This window comes from Drosophila grimshawi, unplaced genomic scaffold (assembly GCF_018153295.1).
Source record: "Drosophila grimshawi isolate 15287-2541.00 unplaced genomic scaffold, ASM1815329v1 contig_44, whole genome shotgun sequence".
Classification (NCBI taxonomy): Eukaryota; Metazoa; Arthropoda; class Insecta; order Diptera; family Drosophilidae; genus Drosophila; species Drosophila grimshawi.
The window spans coordinates 20,478,696-20,502,711 of NW_025063240.1; the positions used below are offsets into that span (position 1 = coordinate 20,478,696).

At 45.5% G+C, this 24,016-nt stretch overlaps 5 protein-coding genes across 6 annotated transcripts in view; 3 read left to right on the top strand and 2 right to left on the bottom strand.

Moving 5' to 3' along the window:
• The window catches only part of LOC6557664 (neurobeachin-like protein 1), a 32,306-nt gene that overhangs the window by 7,520 nt on the left and 770 nt on the right, over positions 1-24,016 (bottom strand). Inside the window, exons 2-17 of one of the 2 annotated variants that reach the window (XM_032740658.2) lie at positions 23,351-23,704; positions 23,099-23,285; positions 22,942-23,030; positions 22,531-22,659; positions 22,141-22,290; positions 21,800-22,072; positions 21,078-21,400; positions 20,804-21,014; positions 20,112-20,735; positions 18,699-19,961; positions 17,732-18,338; positions 17,443-17,672; positions 17,089-17,379; positions 16,692-17,028; positions 16,439-16,626; positions 10,964-11,271 (exon numbers count right to left, since the gene is read on the bottom strand). In XM_032740658.2, coding sequence (XP_032596549.1) covers positions 10,964-11,271; positions 16,439-16,626; positions 16,692-17,028; positions 17,089-17,379; positions 17,443-17,672; positions 17,732-18,338; positions 18,699-19,961; positions 20,112-20,735; positions 20,804-21,014; positions 21,078-21,400; positions 21,800-22,072; positions 22,141-22,290; positions 22,531-22,659; positions 22,942-23,030; positions 23,099-23,285; positions 23,351-23,704 — 5,564 coding nt within the window. The remainder of the gene's footprint in view (positions 1-10,963; positions 11,272-16,438; positions 16,627-16,691; positions 17,029-17,088; positions 17,380-17,442; positions 17,673-17,731; positions 18,339-18,698; positions 19,962-20,111; positions 20,736-20,803; positions 21,015-21,077; positions 21,401-21,799; positions 22,073-22,140; positions 22,291-22,530; positions 22,660-22,941; positions 23,031-23,098; positions 23,286-23,350; positions 23,705-24,016) is intronic. The other variant, XM_001983465.3, reaches the window with a different exon arrangement.
• On the bottom strand, positions 158-2,131 carry LOC6558547 (cuticle protein 21). The gene is made up of 2 exons (XM_001983471.2): positions 1,166-2,131; positions 158-1,103 (listed from the first exon to the last, which is right to left on the bottom strand). The coding sequence occupies exons 1-2, from the start codon at positions 1,178-1,180 to the stop codon at positions 225-227; spliced, it is 894 nt and encodes a 297-aa protein (XP_001983507.1). The 5' UTR covers positions 1,181-2,131; the 3' UTR covers positions 158-224.
• On the top strand, positions 3,737-4,384 carry LOC6558920 (larval cuticle protein A2B). Its single transcript, XM_032740685.2, has 2 exons — positions 3,737-3,763; positions 3,827-4,384. Exons 1-2 carry the CDS (start codon positions 3,752-3,754, stop codon positions 4,340-4,342), a joined length of 528 nt encoding a protein of 175 aa, XP_032596576.2. The 5' UTR covers positions 3,737-3,751; the 3' UTR covers positions 4,343-4,384.
• LOC6557919 (larval cuticle protein A3A) lies at positions 5,261-5,810 on the top strand. Its single transcript, XM_001983469.3, has 2 exons — positions 5,261-5,285; positions 5,348-5,810. The coding sequence occupies exons 1-2, from the start codon at positions 5,271-5,273 to the stop codon at positions 5,684-5,686; spliced, it is 354 nt and encodes a 117-aa protein (XP_001983505.1). The 5' UTR covers positions 5,261-5,270; the 3' UTR covers positions 5,687-5,810.
• On the top strand, positions 8,268-9,639 carry LOC6558847 (larval cuticle protein A2B). The gene is made up of 2 exons (XM_001983468.3): positions 8,268-8,729; positions 8,790-9,639. Exons 1-2 carry the CDS (start codon positions 8,499-8,501, stop codon positions 9,159-9,161), a joined length of 603 nt encoding a protein of 200 aa, XP_001983504.1. The 5' UTR covers positions 8,268-8,498; the 3' UTR covers positions 9,162-9,639.

Here is a 24,016-nt window from a genome sequence, read left to right on the forward strand (position 1 = left end):
AAAACAACCAGATTCGTATTTTGGAATCACAAATTTTGTAGGTAAAATATTTATTTTTGATTAATTTTGGGTTTTGCGATGAAAGTTATTTTTTTAGCACGACAATGATTAATCGAATATGTACAAATGAAAATCCTTTGTCAAACTGAATGCATTCCATTTCACACAAAGGCGCAAGCTATGACGACACGCCTCCCACTAATTATACCGCCTCCTGCGCCACTTTAGACAACAATGGGAGCGGAGAAGGTCTTGGCAAGCAATGGAGCTGGTGCGGCAACGGGGGCAGCAGCAAAGGTCCTCAGCTTGGCCACAACGGGAGCAACTGGAACGGGAGCGGCGACAACCGGGACATCCTTCTGGACGACGGCGTTGAAGCCATTGATGTCATCGGCATAGTAGCTGACAATGCGACGGGAACCATCGGCCTCAATCAGGGAGTAGGAGCCACGAACGACATCGCCATCACGGGTCTCCTCCTGGGTCTTGGAATCGCCGGTCAGCGTATCCTGGACATCATAGGCGAACCTGTACTGTGGGTAAGCATCCACGATCTCAGTCTTGGCAAGCACGGGCGCAACTGGAGCAGCAAGTGGAGCGGCAACGGGAGCAGCAGCCAGAGGAGCGGCAACGGGAGCAGCAGCCAGAGGAGCGGCAACTGGAGCAGCCAGAGGAGCGGCAACTGGAGCAGCCAGACGAGCAGCAAAAGGAGCAGCAGCAAAAGGAGCAGCAGCCAGAGGAGCGGCAACTGGAGCAGCCAGACGAGCAGCAGCAAGAGGAGCGGCAACTGGAGCAGCAAATGGACCGGCAGCCAGAGGAGCAGCAAATGGAGCAGCGGCGAAGGTCTTCTGCACCAAGGGAGCAGAGTAGCCAAAGGGTGTGGTGTACGGGGCAGCAGCAGCAAAACCAAGTGGTGCAGAGTAGGCAGCTGGAGCCGCAGCCAGGCCCAGTGGTGCAGCGTACGCAGCTGGAGCAGCATAGCGCAGTGGTGCCGGTGCAAAGTAGGGAGCGGCACCCAGTGGTGCTGCGTAGTTCAGAGCAGCCGGAGCAGCAGCCAAATGCGCCTGAGCCGATAGCGCCATGGTGGAAAGGACTGCAACAAGCTGCAAGCGCGAGCAAAGAACAATTTGAATTGCTATGCACCAAATTGAGATCGCAGACTTACCGTCAAAGGATTCATTGTGTGGCTTGGGGGTGGGTTTATTGGATTGTCACCGTCGGTTATCAAAAATGAACTGACATGCCATTACCAAAAAAACGCTGACTTTTATATGCCAGTAGGCGACGAGATTCATTCGCAGAAATTTGCATTCGGTAATCCAACGGACGGCACTTTAGCAAAGCCGAGCCACCACCCGCAACATGGCTGCGTCTGCCTGTTGATCCAAATTCGTGGCACGTACCACCATATTTGTCCAAGTTTTTCGAATTTTTTTTCAATCCGAATCCGAGTCATTTCCATGGCTACGAAAGTGAATGCGATTTGTGTTGGCTTTTGGGTTTTGGGTATTGGTAATTGTCATGCAGCTGCCATTCATTCAATGGCATTACTTTAATTTTCTTTTACACACACGCGAGAAACTTAATCAACTTCATCAAACTGAATACCGTTCAGAGATCTTTGATTAATCGTTCCGACTTAGACACAGGCGGGCTTAACTAAGTTAAATGAAAGTGATCTTAAGATTATGGCAAAACCAATCGATAAGCGTTAATCGATAGATTCGACAAGGGGCAAGTGGAAAGTTTCAATTAGAAATGCGAATGGGGTAGTCAATTAGTCAGTCGGTCAATCAGTCAGTCAGTAAGTCAGTCAGTCACCCACACGTGGCGTGGTTTTCTCTTACGTGATTGAAACTGGTTTATTATTGTATCTAGGTATTTGTTATGCGCATCAATTGTGGTTTCAGTAAGTAGCTGCTGTCGTTGATTTATTTTAACCCAATTTTGAAGCCAGCTACTAGTGCAGATTTGACCTGATTTTGAATGTTTGTAAAATGCTTTTGAGGCGTGACTCTTTTGCCAAATGCATTCGACGACCTTGCGACTTGTTAAGACTTGGCAGCACTCACCGCTCACTGCTTGGCCACATTCAAGAAGACGCACATTCAGTTAACAGCCAACAGTTAGCACAGGTCGTAACGGTTGTCACCGGAAACTGACAAAAGTTGACAGCTGTCGTCAACAAAAAAAAAAGAAAAAAACTAAATCTAAAAAAATGCAAGTCAAGTTACCATAATTGGCTGAGTGGTTTCTGAGTTGGTTCTACATACATGTTTTGGGTGACTTTTACTTGTCGCATTTGCAGTCCATAAAACGAAATAAGACAATTCAGTTACGAAATATTCCAGTAATATAGTTATAGTTGAGCAATTAAGCTGTAAGATTATAATTGAATTGCAATTAATTTAAATTAAATGCAGTGCCTAGAAAAGATCTTGCAATCCTTTAAGCTTCCATAGCCTCGTCAAAGCTGAAGCGTTTTAAAATTCGAAGGCCATTTGAAACATGATTTGTGATGTAGATTAAAACTGCATTAAAATTTCGAAACACGATTTTTTTGTTCAACAAATAATGCATCCAAATCTCACAATTAGGTACGGAAGTTTGGTTTTTTCAAATGCGAGAAGAGAAACTTTAAATGTGAACCGCCAAAAAAATAGAATAAAAAGTTTGCTCGATTCTAAAGGAAATGATTTGAGTTGAATTTCATCTCATTAGGCGCTCATAAAAAGAAGTATGCCCAAAATCAGTTGCTTCGGCGATGAGGGTGGTGGTGGTTGAGGGTTTGGGGTCTATATTCAGTTTATAATTAAGTTAAGTTTTTGAATCGTAGCCAAACTGTTTTGTTGGCAACTGTGGCAAGGTCAGCTGTTTGGACTGCATTTCTGCATTAGCGCAAGTGTGTGTGTGTGTGTGCGAGTGTGTGTATCACTGTACGTAATTGCTTTATCTGCACCACTGCACTCCCCTCCTCTTCCCCACCCCTCCCATTGCGTGCAGTCCCCCCTTCGATCAATTCGATCAATTGCTTCCATTTTAGATTTCTAATTAAACGAGTCGAATGGCCAAGCAAAGCAGCTCGCACCGCACAGACACACATGGCTGTGGTGCAGTGGTGCAGTGCGAGGGGGTGGCAGCAGTCTCGTTTTTGGTTTTTTTCAATTTTGGCCCAGCAGCAAACTGGACGTTAGCCAAATGATTCGCACTATTACATCAGACAAAACGTTAGCAGAGAACGAACCTGAGAATTGGCCCCAGATCTGGTTTACTCGAGGCTGGCTTGCAGCAGAAGGACGGGGGCGGTGGGCGGGTAAACAAGTCTCTTGGCCACGCACGCATTATGGCCAACCAAATAACAAAACGAAAAAACTCGTAAATGATGAAATGTGCCCGACAAAACATGAAATTGCACTAGAAAAGCACGAGCTTGGAGACGGAGATCGAGATCGAGCATGTGCATCGGGCTGAGGTGCGATTTTGAGATCGAGATCTCAAGAAGTGAGTAGCCAATCAGAGCCAAATTGTCACTTGCCATTAGCTGCTACATATTTCGACGTTGATTAGCGAGGAGCTGCAGGCGGAGAGCTCCGCGGAGCTGGAGGGAATGTGGCTGCCACAAATGGTTAAACGCGCCGCTCGACTTCCAATATAAAACTGAAGAACTCGCGGAAAATGCATCTCACAATCGAGTTGAGTTCTTGCCGTGCAGACACGCAGTCAAAACAAACCACAAACACGATCCTTCAGCATGTTCATTCAGGTAAGGTTTAATCCATTCAATCTCTGTAGGATTACTTTACTCATTTTCCATTTGATGGCACAGTCTGTGTGTGTGCTTGGACTGGCGCTGTCCGTGGCTGTCGCCCTGCCCATTGATAGTTATGGTCCGTCGCTGATCGCTGCACCGGCCATCTCATATTCGGCGCCCAAGCTCCTGGCGGCGCCTACACTTGTGGCTGCTGCACCGGCTGTCCAATTGACCAAGGTGGCCGTTGCCGAGCCCTTCGATCCGAATCCACAGTATAGCTTCTCGTATGGCGTTACGGATCATAAGACTGGCGATTCCAAGCAGCAGGAGGAGTCGCTCGTCAATGGCGTCGTCCATGGCAGTTACTCGCTGGCCGAACCCGATGGCACCATTCGCAAGGTGACCTACACGGCGGACAAAATCAATGGCTTCAATGCCGTCGTCGAGAAGAAGGGTGTCGCCGTTGTCGCCAAGCCCGCCCTGGCTGTGGCTGCTGTGCCCGCCATCACCAAGATTGCATACGCTGCACCTGCATACGCTGCACACGCGTACGCTGCACCCGCATATGGTCTGTCTGGTGGACACTACTAGAAACGATCGCCCCGCAAATTTCGTTAGATGTCACCCCTCAGACCGTTGTTGAATAGTTCTAGTATTAAAGTGCTTCACATCAATCAAATATTTCCACTTCTAAACAACAATTACGTGCGTGCTGTCCTCCAGTTGAAAGTCAACTCCGTATCATGTTCCCAAAACTATGTTAATCGATAGAAGAAAACCAACTTAGAACTTAGGGATACTTGGAAAACGGTTATTGGCCAATTTATCTAGTGATTTCTTAAACTGCATTTACTGAATAAAAGTTTTCGGTACAAAACAAAACTAAAAAACTCTGTTTGATATTGATTATGGTATTATTGATGGGAAATCTCACTGCGAGGAAGTTCTACAAAGAGGAAGTCATACAGAGAGGAAGTATCCTACAGAAAGGATCTGCTACAAAGCGGAGAACTTCATTGCTTGTGCAATAAGAGTAGCAATCATTAAATTCATAACTCAAAACCAGAGTGATTCACGAGTAACTCATAATCTCAGGCTAGCTCCAAGGTGAATACACTCTAACGCTTACTTCTTCGAAGGTTAAATGCTTAGTCACAATTCACATAGGTGCTTACGGCAGGTCCGACCTCAAGGCGCACCAAAACTGGGAAGCTATTAATGCAGCTCACGTGCCACATTTAAAGTTATGATTGTCATATGTGGAGGGGGAATGAATTGTGCAAGCGGGGCAGCAACGGAATTGTTGGCACGTCCATTGAAGAAATTTCTTGTGGGTTCCCTCCCGACTTGTGTAGCACATTATTACATCAGATATTTGCTCACTTTTGGCAGTGGTTGCCACAAGGCAACTGACACCAATCAACTGCTTATAACCACGCACCACTCAGCACCAGGAGACAGTCAAGAAAGTGCAGTCAAGCCACCCACAATTCACAGTTCAATACAATCAATCAAAACAATGGCTCTACTCAAGGTAAGATTGAAATAGGACGAATCATTGCCAAGGATATCTAAGAACTTCTCTCCGACTTGCAGTCGATCATCATCAGCTGCGCTCTGGTCGCCGTCATCGAGTGCGCCCTGGTGCCGGTGAACACGGAGTTTGATCCGCATCCTCAATATGCCTACGCCTACAATGTTCAGGATGCCATTACGGGGGATAGCAAGAGTCAGCAGGAGGTGCGCGATGGCGATGTGGTCAAGGGCTCCTATTCGGTTGTCGATGCTGATGGTTCATTGCGTACCGTTTTCTACACCGCCGATCCCATCAATGGCTTCAATGCGGTGGTGCAGCGTGGCCCAGTTCCAGTGCCGGTGGTCGCCGCCCGTCCCGCTCTGCCGGCGGCTGTTGGCCCCGCACCATTCCTCGGCTAGACAAACAAACAAACAAACAGCTGTGCTCCATCATAGCTGATATTAGCGTGTAGATAAGTTATTGTCTGTCCAAAGTCATAAATCACATAAATATATATCCAGTTAGCCAAAGAGAACAACAACAACACGCCTAATTGTTGGGACACCTGGTTATGGATAATCGAGCAAATATCTATACATATATATATATATATATAGATTTATATATATTGAGTCGGGGCAGACTGCGATGACAAATGGCTTGTGTTGCAAATAAGTTGTTTCAGATAGGCATGTGATATGCAAATTTGATTTATTTCCATTTGACATGTGAACTTTGCAAGGAATTTAAGGATCTAAGATGCGACTCAGCTTTAGATGCCTTGCTGCATCTTTTTAGTAATGTCCATCAATTCATCGAATGCATCGATTAACTTTTAAAGAGCGATCAACTTAAGTTACTGAGTCTGCTCAAAGGCCGACCTATTCCAAGAACGATTATCTAATTATCTAATTTCGATAGCCAAACTGAATCCTTTTCCTCAATTTGTATGCAAATAATCTTAAACACCCACATATACACTCAGAAAAAAAAACGCTCTGCATTTTAGAAATTCGGCACACTTTTATTGCCAAGATTTCCTCGGGTTATAAAGTTTAATTCGAAAATGGAAGATTGTTGCTTTCGAAAAACCAGCGTTAATTATTATTTATAGAAAATATTTTTTATATTTTCAACTTTCTATTATTCAGAAAAATGCTTTCATAAATTTTGAAACTATTTCTAAAAACAGGAAAAACTTTAGTTTTTTTCCGAGTGTAGACGCGCCACCCCCGCCCACTACTGGCACCCTCTGCACAACATTCACTCAAGCGACAGACACGCGCTCGAATTATTCAATAGCTTAATTGAAAGTACTCGACGCGCTACAATTTTTGATTACGCAAAACTGTGCATGTCTCCGCCAGCCGCGCAGTCGCAGTTGCAGTCGACTGCGTTGGTGTCGACTGCGACGCCTAACAAGGCAAACACCGAGCACCGTTCAAAATTAGTGATAATGGGCAAAATTGTCCCATTGCCAATAAAAATAAAAAATGAACATTGTTGCAGCGGCAGTGGCAAGTTGGGTAGTCGCCGCAGTTGATGTCGCAGTTGCAGTCTGAGTCAAAGCCGGACTTGAGGGGGTTGCAGTTAGCTGTTTGAGTGCTGCTGGCTGCTGCTGCTGCTGCTGTTGGGCGCGGCGCTGCTTTGTGCTAGTTTCGAAGGCTGATCTCGAGCTCGACGACGACGACGACGACGCACACACCTTTCAACAATCGACGACGACGACGACAACGACGACAACGATGCTGGCAACTGGGTGCGTGCCCCAAGTCTGGCTGTCTCCCTCTCTCTCGCTCTCTCTAAGAGAACTGCTGTTGGCCAGCTCACACACGCACGCACACAGAGACACGCACACCTGATGTTGCCTGGCCACCCGGACCAAAAAAAAATCGCTTTCGAATTGAACTTTTTTGTCACGATCAAATCCGATCTGCGCCTGCTCCAATCTCGTGTAGCAGTTCAGCTCAGTTCGGTTCGGTTATTGGGCTGTCCACCACTCGAATAGGAGAGCGCCAGACAACAACGCAGACATGCGTGCCATTCTCGTAGGCCTAAGCTGTTTTGTGTCTGGCCAACCCCCGTACCCGCTACACCACACACCACGCCCCTCTTCGAGTTCTACGCCTGCCTGTCAGACAGTCAGCGAATGCAACGCCCCCCCGGCTCCCTCTCTCCCTCTCTTTTGCCCTGACTCTCAAATTGCCAGGGGCAATTGCGACGCAACGAAAAATGAATTATTTTCATTTGTATACCCTGCATGCATTTAAAGTGTGTAACGAGGGTGTTACGCATAATGTAACGAACAGCAGAAGTTTACTTCGGGCCTATGATGCATATATAAATGTTGCAACAAGACTCTAGCAGCAAAAACAGAAAGCAAAGAATGAAATCCTGTTTAGATTATTGAGCATAATGACAATCTTCAATCTTCAGCTCTTCTTTCGCCAATTATAGGGTATCAGAACTCTCTCGTTAATGAAGAATGAAGAATGATCGAAAATGCTACAAGGCTGTAATAAATGCTATTCCGCCTTTGCTCTGTTTTGTTATTCGGAAGATCAAACCAAATTCCATTGTGATCTTCGTAGTTGTAGCAATACCAGAAGGATCGAGAGCAACGCATACAGCAACCAAACTGTAAAGCATGTCCTACTGCTCTACTGCTCTGTTGCTAACAGAGCCCTGTTATTGATCTGTTAAGCTCGGTAGCAGTAACATTAGCAGAGCAACATTTCTATTGCTGCTATTATTCAAGGAGTGAAGCACAGAGAATCAGCAATGCAGTACAGGGTATCGAGCTAGTCAGTCACTTTTCGAGTAGTACACTCTTACTTGTTACTTGTGTTGTTTGTTGCTGTTGTTGCTGCTGCTGCTGCAGTTTTGTGATCTTAGCAAGCATTTTCAATATACTCCACACGCATGCGTACTTTTTAGTTGTTTTGTTTTTTATTTATTTTTATTTTTTGCCTAACGTTATTGTTGCAGTTGTTGTTTTTGCATAAATATTTTTGCAGGCAGGCAGCAGCTTCGTCGTTTGATTTGGTTGCGGATTTGGGGGCTTGGGCCTCTGCAGCTTGGCAGTTTGGCTTTTGGTGGCTATAAAAAGCAATTGTCGCTCAGCATCAGAACCACAGAGTGAGTTCATTTGTCAGCCAAGCAGCAGCAACAGCAGCAAACAGTATAAATCTCCAACAACAAACAAATCTCATCCGAATCTTCCAATCTACGATGGCACAACAATTGATGATTGTATTCAGCGCTCTGGTGGCTGTGGCCAGTGCTGTGGTGGTGCCCGGACCTGGACTAGCGCTGCCCGCATTGGGTGCATATCCTGGTCTAGGCTACCCCAAACTGGCGGCGCCTGTTTATCCGGGTGTGGCCAAGCTGGCCGTTGCCAAGGTGGCTGCACCAGAGCCATACGATCCGAATCCACAGTACAGCTTCAGCTACGATGTCCATGTGAGTTGAAAGAACCGAATTGAAAGTCCTTTGCTGATGGCCTCCTCTTTTCATTTGCAGGATAGCTCAACTGGTGATGTGAAGAATCAGCAGGAGTCGCGCAGCGGCGACGTTGTCCAGGGCTCCTATTCCCTGATTGAGGCCGATGGCACCCGTCGCGTTGTGGAGTACACTGCCGATCCTGTGCACGGCTTCAATGCTGTCGTTCATCGTGAGGGTGCCGTGGTCAAGGCGGCCAAGGTTCTGGCACCGGCTCCACTGCTCCATGCCCCAGTTGTGGCCAAGGTGCCCGCCTATGGTCTGCCCGCCTATGGTGCTGCCTTGGCACCCGCCTATCATGGACCAGCCTTGCCAGCACTGCCTGCTCTCGCACCGGCCTACCATGGTCCGGCTCTGGCACCTGCCGCCTACTCTCCCTACGGTTATCACTAAGTCATGACAAAAAAGAAAAGAAGAATAAGGGAAACCGAACCACAAATGTTGCCGACCACTTTGCCACAAACACCGCCTCGAACGTCTCCTCTAAGCGTGAAGCCAGCCGATTGGGATTAATCGTCCCCAGCTGTGCCCCACGTGTCATAGTCGATAGTTGTAGTATTTTAGTTGAAATGATTGAGCGATAAATATCGAGAATTACTTATGTACATAAACGAATTCACTCGGAGGGGAAGGAGGCATTGGGAGTCAGTGCTCCTCGTCCCCCCATCCCCCCGTCCACTCTCATCTACACTCACATTCGACGCCTTTCATGTATATTTCTTGTCTACTTAGTCTTAAGGATGTTTCGACCGCGATAAAGAACAACAACAAAACACACGCAACTCTCTATAAATATTAATCTAATCCGCTCCAATATCTTATATAACTCGAGATTAAACTATGCTATCAAGTAGCAAATGATATATATGTATATATAATATGTATATGTGTGATGTAAAGTGCTTAGAGAGGAAAATTTAAGAATCACTGTCAATGCAAACTAGTGCAAGTGTCTGGTGGCTCACAACTAGTTATGGTGAGTGGTGCGACCTTAGAACGTTGCTACCCACCACAACCACACGCACCACGACCATCAGCAGCCACCAGTTTAATTAGCTTTGACCGTCAGTTTTTTTTTTTTTTTTGTAAAACGCACAAGGTCCACGCCCCAACTGCGTATTTGGTAATTGGCAATTGGCCACGTTATAAGCTCAAACTGAAATCATGCTGAAATGCAGCGCACCACCCTTTTCAATTTGGTGGTGCAGTTATGCATTAGCTGCAGTCGGCTACGACTATAACACATTGTTACGATCTACTTTCTGCGATTGCATAAAGCCTTTTTGATGATTTAATGAAATTAAATCGTAATTTTAATCGCGCCCCAACTGATGAGTCGCTCGAACAAACGCGGCGAAAGCTGCACAATTGACAGCTGCTACAGTGGCCAAAAAAACAAAATATAGTTAGTAAAAATACTAGAAAGAACAGCTGAATGCTGAATGCATTGATAATTGAATAGCCTATCAGTCATAGGCTGATATTATTTATAGCAAATCATATTTGATTTAATGATAGTAAAATCTGACATTGATTAAATAATGATTTTTTGATTTGAATGACCTATTGAGCCTATATTTTATTATGGAAAATACGTGGATCGATTGCCTTTAATAAGGTTTAATCAGCAGCTGTTGAATTGAACCTTTATTACAAAAAAAACATGATTCCGCGTCAGCTTTAGCTAAAGCTAAAAAAAAGTGAAATTAAGAGTTATTTTTAGTAAGCTTAAAAAAAAAACGGCTTTAAGATTTTGTTGTATTGTTTTATAGTTTCTCCCCATTGTTGCGAGTTGCCAGTTGCTGCCTCAACACAAACAAAGAGAGAGGAGGAGAGAGAGAGAGAGGGATAGACTGAGTGCATTTCATTTGTTAGCATTTCATAGTGAAATGAACATAAAAGCGTGTCAGCTACACATTTAAAATAATAACTGTATCTAATATCTAACAACTGAAGCCAGTCAATCTTATATCAAATAACTATATACATATGCTATGTGTCTGAGTGCGCTTGAAGGTGATTAAGCCATTTGTGTTGACTCACATGTAACCATTTACGTTGGCGCACGCCTCATTTGCAATTGTCGCCTTAATTAAAAATGCTTCAAACTGCGTTGCAGTTTCATAATAATAAGTTATGAAGCGAATCACGAGAGACTCGTAGTTTTTTCTCTTTGGTTTTTTTTGCAAACTTACCCGGTAAACCAGGGTCCCCGAGGGCCGTACAAGAAACGCTTGGCGGCCTTCCATCTCTTCCGTATGTGACTGTCGTTCGTTTTGTGTTGCAGTGCCGCATTTTGGAGTCGCTGCATCTCCTCCACCTGCCGCACCTTCCACGGCATATAGATCTTTTGTTGGAACACTCGACGATTCGTCGCTTGAAAGCTGGCACGCTGCTTCGACGCCCCCTTGCATGCCTCGTAGCACTCGGCCCAGAAGCGATTGATCGGCTCCCACAGATTCAGCTCAATTTCGCGCTGATAGCGATCATAAAGTGGCTTTACCTGTAACAAACAAAAGAAGAAACAACAAAAATATTAATAAAGTGGCAAATAACACATTATAAGTCTATTTGAGTTGACAGTAGACAGTGGCAGAGACCGGTTAGACTCTGTACTCTGTCTGCGGGGTATGATCATTTTTTGTGTTTGTATGTAACAGCGAAGAGGAAACTTGGTCTGAGTAAACAGTTCACAGTGAGTTACTGTTAAAAATCCATTAATAATAAATAAATAAAAATAACGAAAAGAAAATAAAGAAATAAATAGATAGATAAATAAATCAAGTAAGCTATTTCTAAGATCACAGGGTATCACATTAGTTAAACACTCTTGAGCAACGCTTATTTGACTTGTTTTCGCTTTCATTCATTTGCTTTGCATGATTCAATCCGCTGCAGGTCCAAATCCGAGGCGGCACGTCACGTCCGGTGGTCATCAGGTTCAAGTTCAATGTGGATGCTGATGTTGATTTTGACGCTGGATGCTTGAAGTGGCAACGCTGCCGCTGAGGAAGCATCGCTGCTCAAACGTGCATCTCGAATGCAGTTTGGCAGCCGTATCACAAAAACGAGTTTTACTCTGACTAACTGACAATCTTTCGCATCTTACATTTGTATTATTTCTTGTGCGAGCTTTTGGTTGGTTTGGTTTGTATTTTTTTTTTTTTGTGCATTTCGTCGAGCCTAAATTTGAGTAGATACATCCGCATTTGGGCATTCTTTACATAATACATAGGCCTAGACTAGCTAACAAGCCGCTCCCCTCGGGCATCCGATTGTTCCAGGGCGCTGCTCCGTTGGTGGTGCACTGATGGGTGGCTACAATGGCAACGCTTTGTCATTCCGACTGGTTCCAGCAGCTAGCTCTAATACAACCAGCGACGTCTCGTCTTTGCTGGCAACAAAACCAGACCACTTTCTTGGAGCCCGCTCAGTTGCCGAAAGAAAGTCCAACGAGTCGTGACCGGGTGGTGGTGTTTCGTGCTTCGCCAAAGCAATTCAAGAAAAAAGAGCTCCAATACAAACTAAAATATTTAAACTAAACAGTCTTAAGACAGCACGCTCAAGATTAACTGAAACGCTTGTCCCTCAATAAAAGTTTTTGCTGCTCTTCGCGTTTGATTAAAAAAAAAACAAAAAAACTTCGAGAAGCAGTTCGCTTAACAATGATGTGCAATCTTTTGTGGCTCTGTGTTTGCCTTGTAAGTGCGATCATATCTCTCTAGTGAAGATCTTTCAAGTGAAATTCCATCTTAAGTTGTACTAAACTCTGCAAACAATAATTTACTGTGAAGAATATTGGTAGTATCTTTTCTTTCATTCACATTGGGAAAGGAATCTAGTTTGAAGAACTCTCTCTTAACTCCTCTAGTAAAGATCTTTCAAGTGAAATTCCATCTTAAGTTGTACTAAACTCTGCAAACAATAATTTACTGTGAAGAATATTGATAGTATCTTTTCTTTCATTCACATTGGGAAAGGAATCTAGTTTGCAAAACTCTCTCTTAACTCCTCTATAGTTGGATATTATGACGAATAAAGAAAAATCTTGATTTTTTCTAACTGTTTCACTGAGATATACTCCGATTGTTTAATGTAGACAAAGATAGAATTACGTTGTGTAAGAGAACAACCACATTTCACAAAGGAAATTAACTATCTTTAAATAGAAAAGAAAATAAAAAAGGCTACTGCAACCTGCAAGCCTTAAAACACTCCCTTGTACATGTCTAGGACCTATTATATGTATTATTCAATAAACATTTAGCTCTTGCTCCAAAAATTCTAACTTTCTGATATGGAATAGACACTTAAAATGTACTATCTTAGTTATAACAAGTCTTGCGAAATACTGATTTTAGTTAGTCAGCTTAGTTTCTTTTTACTACTTACTGAAAAGTACAGCTTACTAGCTAAAAAGAATATAAACTATAAACACTTGCGAATGGTAATATGAATATCAAGTTTAGCCAGGAGTAGTCACCTTTCCTCAAATAAAACTCTGCAAAGAGAAGTGCATCGTTGCCTGTGGCTCAATTCAAGTGGATGCTCATCCATGGCGGGCCAATTGTGTAGGTAGCTTGTACGTAAATTGTAAACAAAACAAAGAAAAAACAAGAAACAAAAGCACATCGGAACGGATTACGATGCTCACCGAACCTGAATTGGTGACGAAGCTTCAGGTTCAATGCTTTATTCCCCTCCCCTCCCCTCTTTCCAAGCCAGCAGCTGCAATTGTTGCTGCTGCTACTGCTGCTGGTGTTGCGTGCAGCAACGTTTGCAACGCTGCATGCCAGGCAGCAGCCAGTCGGTAATCGATGGCAGCCAATTACGTGTGAGGACAAGGGGTGGCCACAAACTGTGAATCTGGACAGAGTGGGGGAGGGGGAGGGGGGGAGCACTGCAAGAGTGAGGTGCTCGTGATTGTGTTACGTGCTTTGCGGAAACAAACAGTAAAACATGTAGAGAGTAACGAGACGCAGTAGTTGGTACAAAGAGTCAAAGGTTGACCCCTCTTCAAAATGCTTGCCAAATTGTAGTGAAAGTTTTCTTTTGTTTTTGTGTTTTTTTTCCAAATCATAAACCACTAAACATTTGACCGGTCTTTGCAGGTGCTGCCAGCATGTCTGCGTGCCGAGATTGGCAATGAAACAGACTTAATTGCGGCCCACTTGGGCGCCAACAACAGCAGCGATCTGCTGCCCAGTGCAGAGAAACTAGTACGCTTTAGACGTCATCCAGGCTATACTATACGCGCCGGTGGCTCCAAGCGGAGTAAGCAACGCAGGCGTATCAAGAGTCCCAAGCTGAAGGTACGATATGCATCGACCAGTTATGCGCCGGGACCAAAGATCAGCAGCTATTACAAACCGTCGCCTGCGTTTCCCGCCCACTTGGAGGAGCCGAGCTTCTCGCTGGATGCCTTTCAACACTTGAAGTTCGACAGCGCCGACTTTCAATTGCCCCCCTCCAGCTATGAGGCGCAGTCTATGGATCTGGACTTGTACGGCCATGGAGATCAGGATCTGTATGGCGCTCATAAGTTTCCCAGTTTGGAGTATAGCTTTGTGGGTGGTGGACATGAGTCACCCTCGTTGAGCCCCTACGAGCACAAATCGCATAAGCCAGCATCAGTCTCAAGCTCCTATGAGCACAAGCCACATCAGAAGTATGGTGTGCCGCCACAGGAGCATCAGAGCATTCCAGCTAGCAGCTACGAAGCACCTGAATCCTTTGTACCCCACCACTATGAGCCACCACCGGCGCCACCATCTACTAAATATGGTGTGCCTGCTGCACCCAGCTATACTCATTCGGCTCTTCCCCCTCCGCCTCCGCCAGCGCCCGATTCGTATTCCATTTACGAGCAGAAGATTCCCAATGTCGGCTATCATCATCAGAGCTTTGCGGAACCACCTCAAGGCCCACCCACGCACAGTGCTAATTTCGAGATCTCCCATTCCAAACCAGCTTACGAGATTTCTACTTCGTATCAAGCTAACGAACCGCAATATGAGAACAACTACCAACCACCAGCTCCAGATCATGGATATCATCAGCCACCAGCTGGACATGATTATCAGCCATCAGCGCCAGCTCCTGGACATAATTATCAGCCACCAGTTGAACATAGTTATCAACCTTCTGCGCCTTCGCCTGGTCATAGTTATAACCAACCAGCTCCTGATCATAGCTATCTGCCACCAGCTCCATCTCCCTCTGAACACAGCTATCTGCCACCAGCTCCACATCCATCTGATCACAGCTATTTGCCACCAGCTCCACCTCCATCTGATCACAGCTATTTGCCACCTCATCAACCCACTATCGAGCATAATTATCAGCCAGCTCACGACTTTGCGGAACCACCAGCACCGCCAGCACCACCACAACAACATCCGTCGAGCAGCTATGCCCAGCCGGAGGCACATCTGCCCGTGCAGAGTTATCCACAGGAGAACTATGCACCACCATCAGAGGAATTGCCGCTGAGTCCGCATCACAAGTTTCCCAGCTTTGATTTTCCCAAGTCCAGCTATGAGGTGCCCATCTACGATCCCATACCCTTCGAGTCGAACAACAGAGAGGAGCACGAATCCTATCCACCCATTCTGCCCGACGAGAGCAGCAATGAGTTGCCGCTGGATGATGCACACGCCGCGGGTAGCTCGCGAACACCAACAAAGAGTAGAAAACGCAAGAGACCCGCATCCTCGCTAGTGGTGGCCAAGAAGCACACACTGGATGTGCCGGAACTGCAACAGGCCTACGATGCCGATTCCCATGTGCGCGTTAGAGGCACTGATTTGGATACAGCGGCACATGGCACACGCCACGTGCAGCAGAAACGCAAATATGCAACGCCAACAACGACAACGACGACGACGACGACATCAGCGTCGCCCTGGAATCCAATGAGATCGCGCACTACACCGAGCAGTGTGTTCCTGCCCACTGTGGTGACCAGTACACCACACATAACGAATCGGAGTCGCGGCCACTCACGCTACAGAAATCGCAATCCGTCCACGGAATCCGCAGCGTCCTCGACCGTTGTCACCATTGAGAAGTCCCGTTCGCAGAGCTACTACGATGGCACCATTGCCCCGCCCACCTATCAGCATCCGATCCCCGTGCATTCGGGGCGTAGTTCGAGGCCAACGAGAGCACCCGTTGTACGTCATGGAGCTGCTGCAGCTCTGCTGCCAGGTACGGAACGAAATCCGACACTGAAGCGCACCACCAAAGGCATCTTCGATACGACGCTCTTCAAAAGTCCCCAGAGCGATCGGGAAATGGAGCGCCAACTCCACGCCCTGCGTCAGAATTTGCCAAAAAATCACAAACTATATTAAATACCTGAGAGCTGGGAGCAAGCACTGAGTTAGGCATGGATAGCGAAAGCCTATTTCAAATATAAGCTTAGGTTTAAGTTTTTAACAGTAAAAAGAAATTTGAAATTAAATAAAAACCAAGTACAACTGGTATTTTAAAAAATAACATTTCCAAATTTGAATCTAGCATTAAATTATAAGACAAACCATGATTAAAAGGCCTGGTTTTTGAAATTCGATAAATTTAATATTAAGCTATGGCAGTTTAGTCCCATCACTACCAGAGATTTCTATTGATTTATGTTATTCGAAGATAGTTTGGAGATAATCACTTACCATACGTTCCATAAAGTTGCGCCACTTTTTGCTGGTGCTGTACATTTGGAAGTCATTGAAGAATACCGGACCCGACGAGGTCGATGGCAGATCGGGCAACGTGGAGTCCAAGTTGAAGGCGAAGCGGCATTTCTCCAGCAACGCCTTCATCACGGGCATTAGAAACGAATATTCCTCCGGATTACCAACTAAAAGAAAAGAACAGAGATGATGTAGTATACCATTTGTTGGAGGATTCCCAACCCACACTCACCTTCGATGGCATTGTCGAGCGCTCTGTTAATGCTGTAGAGCAAGTAGGAAAGCTCAGCAGGATCCTCGGTGGATCGACTTTGTAGTATGGCATGCAGTTTAGCGGTGGCCATGGCCACAATGCCAGGATTCGGGTGATGCGAGCACTTGAGCAAGAGACCCAAGCACAAGCGTATCATATCCGACCAATCGTCCGAGGAGCCGTGCTGGAATATCATCAGAGCATCGAGCAGGGCGAGGACACCGTCCAGCAACTTCGTGGAGCACTTCTTGGACTCATCTTCATTTGAGCCCAGCACCACCAGCTCGTAAACCATGCGCAAAATGTGCGAGGCGTTCTACGATTTGATTGGGGATTAGTAAAATAAACGATGTTTAAAGAATGATGTTTAACTGACCTCCTGATTGATGAGCGTTTGACTGCCATGCTCGGAGAGATCGAAGAGCGATGCCTGCACCGCCATTTCCAGAATGCGCAGACGCAGCGATAGATGCGAGGTAATCAGCTCATTGTTCAACGCCAGCAGATTGATGCAGCCAAGGACCTGGCCACGCTCCTGCCAACAATGCGGATGATCGTTGCCAATGCCACGCCAGAAAACGTTGAAGAGCGTATTGGAGACCAGATAAACCAGCTGCTCCTCGCTGTCCACATCGCCCTCAGCCATAAAATCAAAAGCCGAGTTGCTCTGTGGAGTGAAATAAAAATATTATTTACGAATTAACAGCATATTAGAGATATTGGAGGCTACCTCCAAAGAGTCACTCTTCTTGGCCGTGCCATGTGGCGATTGCGTGGAGCTTTCCGAGCTCAGCGATTCCTCGCGCTGCAGTGAAGCACTTGGTGTGCTATCCGTTTCCGTGGCGCTGCCAAGGGTTAGCGACTCGAAGGTGTCCTGAATATCGTGCGTTGTCTGCCGTAAAACCGAGAAGACGCTATTCACATTCTCCACAACGGCGCCGGAAACAGATTCCGCTAATTCTATAAGGAAAAGTAGACAATTAATAAGAGGAATCTATTGAAAGTGTTGTTATATCCACCTTTAATCTCGCTTTCAATAACCGTTGCGGCTTCGGAGACGCTCGCCTGAATCTCGTTGAGGATGAGGCCGCTTTCACTTTGCTCATCTTGCTGAGCCTGCTGCTGTTGCAGTTGTGCGAGTCCGATTTCCTGCTCAGAGAACGTTATTAGATCGGCCTGAGCCAGAAAACTGGAATTATCCTCCAGGAGCACATCCATGTTGATACCAAAGCTGCGCCTGCGCTCCTCCACCGGTGACACACACGTAATCGGCTTGCGGATCAGCAGTCTTGCTATGGACTCCTGCCAGCCCGTCTGCTTGGCAATCGCCGCCGTCGAGTGTTGCTTGACAAAGGTGGTCTGGAGCAGACGCTTCGCTATCTCCAGTTTCACTTGCAGATCACAGCTGCTCACATGATAGACGACAAACATGAGTCCGCCATAGTCGGGCTGTGCGCTCAGCATCTCATCCACCAGATGAAACAATATAGTTGAACTCAGCGACATGGGGGTTATAAAGCTAAAGAAACCGGGGAACATGCTCTGCTCGCTGCTCTGATCGTACAGCCGGAGCACCTGCTTATACTTGTGATGCACACGCGACGTGGCCAGCAAACCGCTGATGAACTGTGGATAAACAAGCTTAGAGTTTAATGTCCGAGGGAAGTTCCTAGTAATCTACGTGAAAATATATATGCCGATCTTTGAAGGAAATTATCAGCAAGCCACCTTTTCAATTTGGTGTAACTATCCTTAAAATTGTGGGAGGTATGAGGCTTTATCGGTTTAGACTTTCAGAAAAATAGCTTTTTGTGATTAATTTTGGCTTTATCAATTTGCGATAATCGATTTTCTAGAGAACTCCAATTTGTACAGTTTGTCTGACGAGATATGATATGACAGACAAGTTGCGTTCGGACGGATACTGCACAAAATCAATCTACTCTCTTTAACTGCAGTAACAGATTATTAAAATTGATCACTTACGCGAATGGCAGCCTCTTGGACTTCGCTGCTGTAACTCTTGTCCACGAAGAAGTTGTAGATGAGATTGGCGCTCTGTGGTTCGTGGAGCAGCAAAACCATCTGATCCTTGCAGTTCTTGCCACGCACATAGAAGGTCAACATCTCGAGCAGATCGATGAGAACGAGCTCCTGTCGTACCGATGCCAAACATGCAATCAGAGCATTCACCTCCTTGATGTTGACATCCTTTTGCAGGTAGAAACGCACAATGCTAAAGAGTGTGGCACGAATGGTTCTTGCATCATCGCTGCAGATATTATCCGGTGTGCTGTAATACTGACGCACCACATCCAACATGAACTGGACGCCATAGCGTCGTCGAAAGTATTTCCGATCATTCTTGATCATTGCACTCAGATATTGAGCATGTCCGAGCGTTATTTGAAACTGCAAACGCGACCAAATGGCAAAGTCAAAGACAATGTGCTCGTAGAGTGCATCCAACAGTTGTGAATTGCTTCCCGGTGTGGATTTGTGTGCCTGCAAGGACTCCATCAGCAAATGTGTGGCCATCAGGGCGTTGACATCGAACAGAGCGGATGGACAACGTTGGAGCATGGTGCCAATAATAGCCAAACATTCGCTGGTGAGCAGCTGTTGCTGATTGTTCTCGTGGTCGTGGGTGAGATATCGGAGGAGACACAGCAGACTGGCCAACGGATGTTGGATCATCTTCCACTCCGTATACGAATTGGAGGAGAGCATTTCCCAATCCGTCAACTCTTCAGCTGTTGGAGTTTTCAGAGATGCAGGAGCAGAATCATCACTGTAACTGCTGCCAATGGAAACATCCGCATCGCCCTGCTCCCTGATCAATCGATGCAGCATGGGCAGTATGGCATTGATTCCTCCAATGCTATTGATCGTATCCTGCATCTTGACAGTCTTGCAGTGCTGTGCACTAATGCGTCCCGGATACCGACCGCCTGGTATCAAATCCTGGCAACTGCCATGCCAAACAGCACCGGGCGCATAGCAGAAAACGAAACGGGAATTCAACTCGAGCAAATCGTTGTCCTGCGAGAAGATCGAACTAAAGTTCATGCCCGCATCAAAGATCGTTTTCAGGCTGGTCGTTGGATCCGCCAGCAGCACACCACCCACGTGGCCACGAAGGCACGTCTGCTCCCCAAACACTGTGTCCTGCATGCCAATGGGAAAGTTCTTCACATTCGGATCGAAGGCCGTTTGAGTGCGCAGCGGCAGCGTAAAATAGTTGGAGACCTGCAAAAGGTATAATTAATTATAATTTAAATATGTAATTTTCTTTTTAATTTCATTTATTTTTTACTTTTTGTATTTTTAAATAAATAACTAAATTAATTTCACGTTGGTTGATTAATAATTTTGACAAGATTTAGAATAATTACTTACATTTGCTGACAAGGTCCTCTCCAGCAGACTGGGCAGCATGCTCTTGAAGGCGGGTCCGCTCTCCTGTGAGCTGGAGCGCGGCAAAGAGCCACCTTTGGCGACGTCGCTCTGCTTTGGTTGTGGCGCCACCACAGCACCAATGCTGCACACTGTAAACGATTCGTTGACGGCTTGCACTTTGAGTGTGGCGCTGAGTTTCTGCACAAAATCCACAAAGATGTTGATCTGGCTGTAGGAGAAGGGTCGTTTTGGCGGCGTTATGGCCACGGTGAGATAGTGCCACTGGCCATCCAACAGAGTTTTCGTTGCCGTTGCCGACGTGAGGTATTCGCGACGAGTCAGAGCTGCAACGACAACGTTGCCATTGGGCTGCACGAAAACCTCGAAGCCACCGCCGCTGGCCGTTTGCAGAGTGAGCAGCATGCGTCGTACATTCGACTGCGACGGATCCGAAGTGGTAGTGGTAAAACGGACGAGCATGTGAAAAATGAAACCATATGAGCCGGAGAGTGTCCAGTTCTTGATGTCGGGCACTGTGATGCCATCCGTCGGCTGCTCGATGGCAAAATACTCGGCACAACAGGCGCTGCCACGCAGACTCTGCAGCGCAATCACGACGAGTGTCTGCAAAGTAATTTTTTGGGAGTGAGCATCGACCAGTTTTTTTATACATAAATATAAAATATACTCACCTGTTGCAGCTGTTTAAGCTGGGCAAATTGCGTACCCGGTCGCAGTAGCGCAAATATGGACTTAAGCTCCACTGGGACAATGCTCAACTTGCTCAACTCTTCGATCAGCTTGATTAGATTCTGGGCACAGGTCTCAGCCAGAGCATCTCCTCCGCGCAGCAGACAAGCACAGACGGCCTTCACAACGCGACTGCGACAGCTAACAGTTTTACTTGAATTAAAGAGAGAGATTAATGAATCACTTGAATCACTTGCTCGATTCACGCCATCTTACGTGCCAAAATTGTCTGTGCAGCCCTTGAGTAGCATTGCGCTAACGTGCAGTTGCTCTGTTTCCTGCAGTTGGGGCAGCCACTCCACCAACTGCAGCATCACCTCGGGCAGCACAAGCACACGCTGCTCGGCGATGTAGCCCAAACTGAAGCAAGATTCCAGTAAAGCAGCTGAGGGCATTTCAAATTCACGCATACTGCTGAAGAGTCTGTCAATGCGTCCAGCTTGCCGTAAATGATCCGCGCTGCGTGGCGAGCTGTGCGTCAGTGCAGCTAGTGCATCCATGTTGCTGATCAGAGCACTCGTATGCGAAACGTGCCAATGCTGTAAGTCAGAGAGAGAGAGAGAAAGAGAAGATTTGCGGATAAGCAATATAGTAGCATAACATTGAGCTAATAACACAATGCAATTTAACAGGATTAGCAGAACAAGATTCAATGATGGGCAATTTAGTAGGCAGCGTATTCATAGCATTAGCTAATAACACAAAGCAATACAACAGGATTAGCAGGTTAATTAATGTGAAATAATTAATGTAATTAATGTAAAATGAGCAGAGTATTCATAGCAATTAGCTATTTCATACAATAATCGCGCTCAATGCAATTCGAGAACGATAACAGCTGTAATTAACATAAGCTTAACATGAAAGAGAAATAAACTCATTTTTCTGTGGAGATCGAACTGAGAGTTTGGCACGATTCGTAAAGATTTGTACCCTACCTTAATACTCTGCGGCAGTCCAATGAGCAGCTCCAGTAGATTGGTTTCGCTAATGGCCTCACAGACAGCCGATGCCCCATTGCCAATGGCCGGCAGAAAGAGTTGAATCGCTGCCACGCTGGCGGAGAGCGCATTCATATCGATGGCAACATCGCTATCGCTGTCGCTGGTTATATCGAAGCTAGCGACTCCGCTGTCAAAGTGCTTGGTCGCCAGCAGCAGCTGCAGTGCATCACAATAGAGTTGTATTAACGTAACTAGATCTATTTGGCGCTGCAAGAGAGATAAGCACAGTTTTAGTAATTGTCAATAAGAGTTACAGTCGGTAAAACATTACTCACTTCTTCTGGACTAGATTTCTGAAGTACAATGACCATCAGCGCGTAACAATTGAGTGCAACACGACGCAAAGTGTTGGCGCTCTCCCAGCGTTGCAGGATGCGCATGATAATGGAAACCGTTGCCGGGCAAATGGCTCTCATGCCATTGCGCTGGATGCAGCAGCATCAGCAGTACCCAAATAAAATGGAAAGCAATTCAATACACAAACAGAAACAAACTCAGTGAAGGGCATAGAGAGAGAGAAGAGTAGAGACACACAGACAGAGATACAGAGAGAGAGATAGAGAGACAGAGTAGGGCAAGCACTACAATATATATGAGCGGATAACAGACGGACAATATATATAGATATAGATGTATGTATATGAAAAGCGTTTTTCACCACTCACCAAGTTATCACAGTTTAGAAGTAGTTGCCCATCACCCGAGCGGGGGGCGTTTGTAGTAATTAGAGCGTTAGTATTTCTATTTGTTGTTGTTGTGGTTGTTGTTGTTGTTGAGTTCGAGTTTAAAGTTTTCTGCAAATTGTTGTTGGTTTACATACACACCACACACACATATCGAATTTAATAAAATTTTGGCCAACAATCAAAATGAAAACGAAATGGAATTAGACAAAGAGCAAAATGAACAGAAAATATAGGCAAAAACTAAATGAAACTAGTGCAGAGGGCAACAGCAATACAACAGCAAAGATTGTGATAGTTATTATACAATAGTAGAACAAAAATCAATTAGCAGTTAAAGAAATGATAAATATATATATATATATGAGACATATCCACATGATTGAGTGCTACCTGAGAGCCGCAGATAATGGCGCCCAGCACATGGAGCAGTCTCTCGCCGATATCTGGGAACCGGAGCAGTTCTTCGTTCTGGAAACAATCTGATAAAACATAACATATATATGTAATATATAGTTGGGCATATAAGTCGATAAGTTAGGCAGCTAACCATAGATAAAGGGAACGATCTCCACATGCACCGAGTGCGGCTTGTACGGCAGCCGTGTGTAATCTGCTATTTGGCCACGCAGAAAGCTGCGCCATGTTAGATACGGATCGTACATGACCTCCAGAAATGACGAGAAACTGCCACACAAATGAATCATTGCAGCCGATGCGCGTCGCTGCTCCATTTGCTAAAAATAAGAAATAAATGAGAATTATAATCTGCATGTTGTTGTGGTTGCTATGATTGGCTTACTTGCGTGAACACCTTGGTTAGTATGGCGATTAGATTGGGCTTGTACTCGTACTTGATGATGGCTAATATGTTGTCAAAGTGCCGACAGACAATTACCAAACAGTCAACCAATATGGCCACCTCCTCAATGCCCTCCTCTTCGAGTGTGTTCATATCGCTGGCATCGCGTGCCACAATCAGAAACTTGCCAATGGCCGGCAGCAGCTCATCCGGCAACCGTCCAAGATGTGGTCCATTATCTGGTTGCACCTCGTGCCACAGCGGACATTCAGCTGATTGAAAGTCCAGCTGCAGTTGACTACGCCAAATGTTCACAAAACGCGAGACAAACTCACGAAAATATGTCTCGTCATTCTGTAAAAGGGGAGCAAGAAAAGGGGGAGGAGTCAATAAGATTAACTTTTTATTTATTTAATGTCAACTAATATCAGTTGAGAGGTAACGATAAAATTAATAAATTAAATTAAAAATCAACTTTAGCATTTCTATGTAAATTAGAAAATAAAAATAAATATTCATACGATTGCTGGGGTATTAAAATGAAAAATGGCTCAGCAATTGTTGCTCGGATTGGAGAAAACCCAGTAAACCAATCCAATCAGAAAAAAATTACATTTTTTTTATTTTTTATTTAGAGCCGTGCAATTAGCTTAAATCAACCAAGCC